General features: G+C 42.2%; 1 protein-coding gene across 1 annotated transcript in view; it reads right to left on the bottom strand.

The window, feature by feature from the left end:
• LOC106513979 (ephrin-B2a) overlaps nt 1–1701 on the bottom strand; it is a gene marked incomplete at its 5' end in the record, with an annotated part of 12671 nt that extends 10970 nt beyond the window's left edge. Inside the window, 1 exon segment of the mRNA XM_014003046.1 lies at nt 1418–1701. Within this exon segment, the coding sequence (XP_013858500.1) occupies nt 1418–1701 (284 nt within the window).
• Nucleotides 1702–3395: the final 1694 nt, after the last annotated feature.

Genomic DNA, 3395 nt, shown 5'->3' with positions numbered 1-3395 from the left:
CCGCCCACACAGCGAAGAAACTCCCCCTGTGTACTGCAGAGACCCCTACTCGGCTCTGCTGAGGAGCAGCTGTCAGAAACGGTGGCAGTTTCTACGTGACAAATTTACAAAACAGCGCTTCTCCTCCGTTAACAGAAATAACCAGATCTTCCTCTTCCAACTTCATCYTCAACTGAAAACAAATTCTCTGCCAATGCTCCACAATCACATCAGGAAGACCTGATGTCGTAATTCTGCCTTCAGTTGGGCGACTTTTTGATCGTTACAAACACAAAAAACAGACACGCAACATTCGTCCAGAAGCCAGAAGCTGAAGCCACCACAAACGTCCAGCCTGCAGAACTGGGGATTTGCGATAACTGGTTAGCCGGAATTCCCCTTTAATGACTTTGTCACTGTTTATAATGGGTTTTTAGACACCTAGAGACAAATCAGGGGATTTTTTTCTGGTGTTTTTGAAGGTTGTTGTGAAAGCAGGTGTCATTCTTTCAAACAAGAAGAAGGATTTATTTTTTATGAATCCCTCCCCCGTACTAAAACACTCAGTCCTCAAGCAAAATCCATCTAAGCTGCAAACAGAGCAGGAGATGTTGCTAACCGTTAGCTCAGACCAGCTATTAGCTCATCCATCCTGCCGGAATTACAACCCCTTTCTCCAAACTGAGATTATATAAGAAGCCATCTGCAGCAGGTAAGATATTTGTAACTTTTTTCCAGAAAGATGAAATATTCTCTTAAAGCCTCTGCYTAGAGTTTATTGCAGATTTGTCGAGCGGATTACCTGCAGTTAGGTGCAGCTAATAATCTGAGCAGAAGCAATAATGAGTTCAGCTCTGCGTGCAGCGCTGGAATAAAACATGAAATGAATAAAACATGTTTGAGAAGCAACTCTTAGAGCTGAAACTCAGCGTCTTATTGGAGGGCCCGGATCAGCCCACACCAAAAGGACTCTGGTTCACCCCTGTCACTCACACACACACACTCTCTCTCTCTCACACACACACACACACAGACTTGTTAGCAGCATTTAGGTCAGATAACATTTCGCAGGCTACGAGCCGAGCTGGACTGAAAGCTCCCGTCAAATCTGCCTGATGCTGTAAAAGCCTCGTGTGATTTGGAGCATGTAAGCTCCTGGCCCGGGAGAGCGACGTGTGCGAGACGGATTCTCTCTCTCTCCCTCTCTCTCCCTCTCTCTCCCTCTCTCTCTCTCTCTCTCATGCATCGCTGGCCCCTAAGATGCTGCTTTAACCGACAGCGGCGGCGATAATGAAGCCACGTTTCCCTGATTCTCACTGAAACTGACAAAGTGTGAGGATGAGGAGGATGATGGCCTCGTCTCGAAACGCTTGAGACGATTCAGGGTCCACCTGCGGGAACTGGCAGCAAGACGAGGTGTTCGTGGGGGGACACTCACAGGTGATGTAGTAGTCCCGCCCCTTGAGGAACTCCAGACCCCACAGGTTGGGGCTGAACTCCTGAAACTTGAAGGTGAACTTCACGTTCTGCTCGGGCTTGTCGCAGTTCAGCAGAGGCGCGTCGGCCTTGTTGACGCTGCAGCTCTCCAGCTGGCTTTTGGACACCAGGTGGACCCTGTAGAACTCCTCTTTGCCCCCGTCGGGGGCCTGGGCCCGGGGACACACGATGTCCATCTTGTCCCCTAACTGAGGGTAGAGGACCAGCCCCCGGCCGGTTCTGAATCTGCGAGGGGGGAGAAGAGAGGAGAAAGTGCTGAGCTGAGCATGAATATGCAATTATTTCCTGGAGCTGATTAATCATACAGGAGGAGTGCTTTTAACTTTCAACATCAACAGRAGGAAAGAGTCTTTAAGTTCTTTAAAGTTTTACTTAATGAGTCTGAAAAGTGGGCAAAAATCAGGGGCGTGGCTAGTGAGGGGGGCCCGGGGAGGCTCGGCCCGTTAATTTAAACTCAAACTGCCCACAGTTTCTTTTTTCTTCCTTTTATTAGTTCTATTCTGTTTTTATTAACATAATCTTGTCCAAAAAATTATTTAAATAATAATAAATAAATAAAGATTAGCAAAGATTTGTGACCATTCCATCAACAAAAACAGCCAAAGTGACTAAAAACTAGAGCTGCACGATCATCGCAATTTATGTGTGCGATTATCACACTGCACCAAATGGTTGAGTGTTCAGGCTTTTATTTTGATGAGTTTGTGTCAAAAGAGCTAAAACTTGCATTTTTTTGTGAAACTTCTGGGACAAAAATTGTTATATTTTATAAGTGTTGTTGGAAAATTCCCAGGCTGTGGAAGAAAAGGATGAGTACTGTGACAAAAATGAGGAAGATGAGCTTATTTGAAGTGAACTAGAGGAAAAGTAGTTAGCATGAATGCTAATATTAAAGCGTGACAGAAACTGGAATAAGAGAGACGGCGGCAACACATTAGATGATAAAACATAATTATTGTAGAAGGGTGTGGGCATAGCTAACCAGAATGTTAGCTTCACTAACCGCTAACCTGCTAAACAAGAATTTTAACTCAGCTAACACTAATCTGCTAAACAGATAAAAAAAATTATTGGAAGCTAACGCTAACCGCTAAACAGGTGGGACAGATGCAAACCTCTTGTTTTCCATTGGTTTATTTGAAAGTGGGTGGGATCATCTGGCCAAAGCAGCAGAGTTCTAGCTCCATCTAATATTTCCTGTTTYCCCCTTTCAGAATAAAAGCATTTCTAGATCAAGTTTGTACTTTTATGAATACTGTTTGAAGTTAGTCAAACWACAAAAACTTTCTCATATTTTATACTATTTAAATCTTGTTAAATGTTGTTTTATTTCTTTTTGACACTCACTGATGGAAACATCAAGTCCCAGCAAAATAAAAAAAAAAACAGAATAACGCGCAAATAGACAAAAACATAATGTGAACAAAAAAAATTAATCATCAAAAAAAATGGCAGCAAAACGGAAAGGGTCATCTGTTGAAAATTCCTGTATTTTTTTTTTCACGTTGCACTTTAAATCGCAGGGTCAGAAAAATGGAAAATGTCTAATCRTGGGTCAGTTTTTGTCAATGTCGTACAGCCCCAGTAAAATAAGCTTTATCTTAAATAWGTGTTCTTGTCTCTTTCTTCTTTTTTCCCCCTGAGTTTTACAAATTCACTCAATAAGCTCCACCGAAACACTTTTCCTGGCCGATTCCATCATAAATGTTTACTGACGACTTCACAGATGTTTACACTGAGGGAGGAATTGTTAAAATTTATTTTAGACTTTGCAACAAGTTGGACCAAACTGATTATTTATATTCTGAATAAAGTCATTAGTTTAGTTTAAATCTTACACCTGCAGAGGTTCAGTGTCTGCAGTCAAATTTTCAGGTTTCTTTTAAAAGAAAAAGCTTTTGATCCACCCAAATATATAT

This window comes from Austrofundulus limnaeus, unplaced genomic scaffold (genome assembly GCF_001266775.1).
Source record: "Austrofundulus limnaeus strain Quisiro unplaced genomic scaffold, Austrofundulus_limnaeus-1.0 Scaffold16, whole genome shotgun sequence".
NCBI lineage: Eukaryota > Metazoa > Chordata > Actinopteri > Cyprinodontiformes > Rivulidae > Austrofundulus > Austrofundulus limnaeus.
The sequence above is the reverse complement of the archived record's forward strand: the minus strand, read 5'-3'. Positions and strand labels throughout refer to the sequence as shown.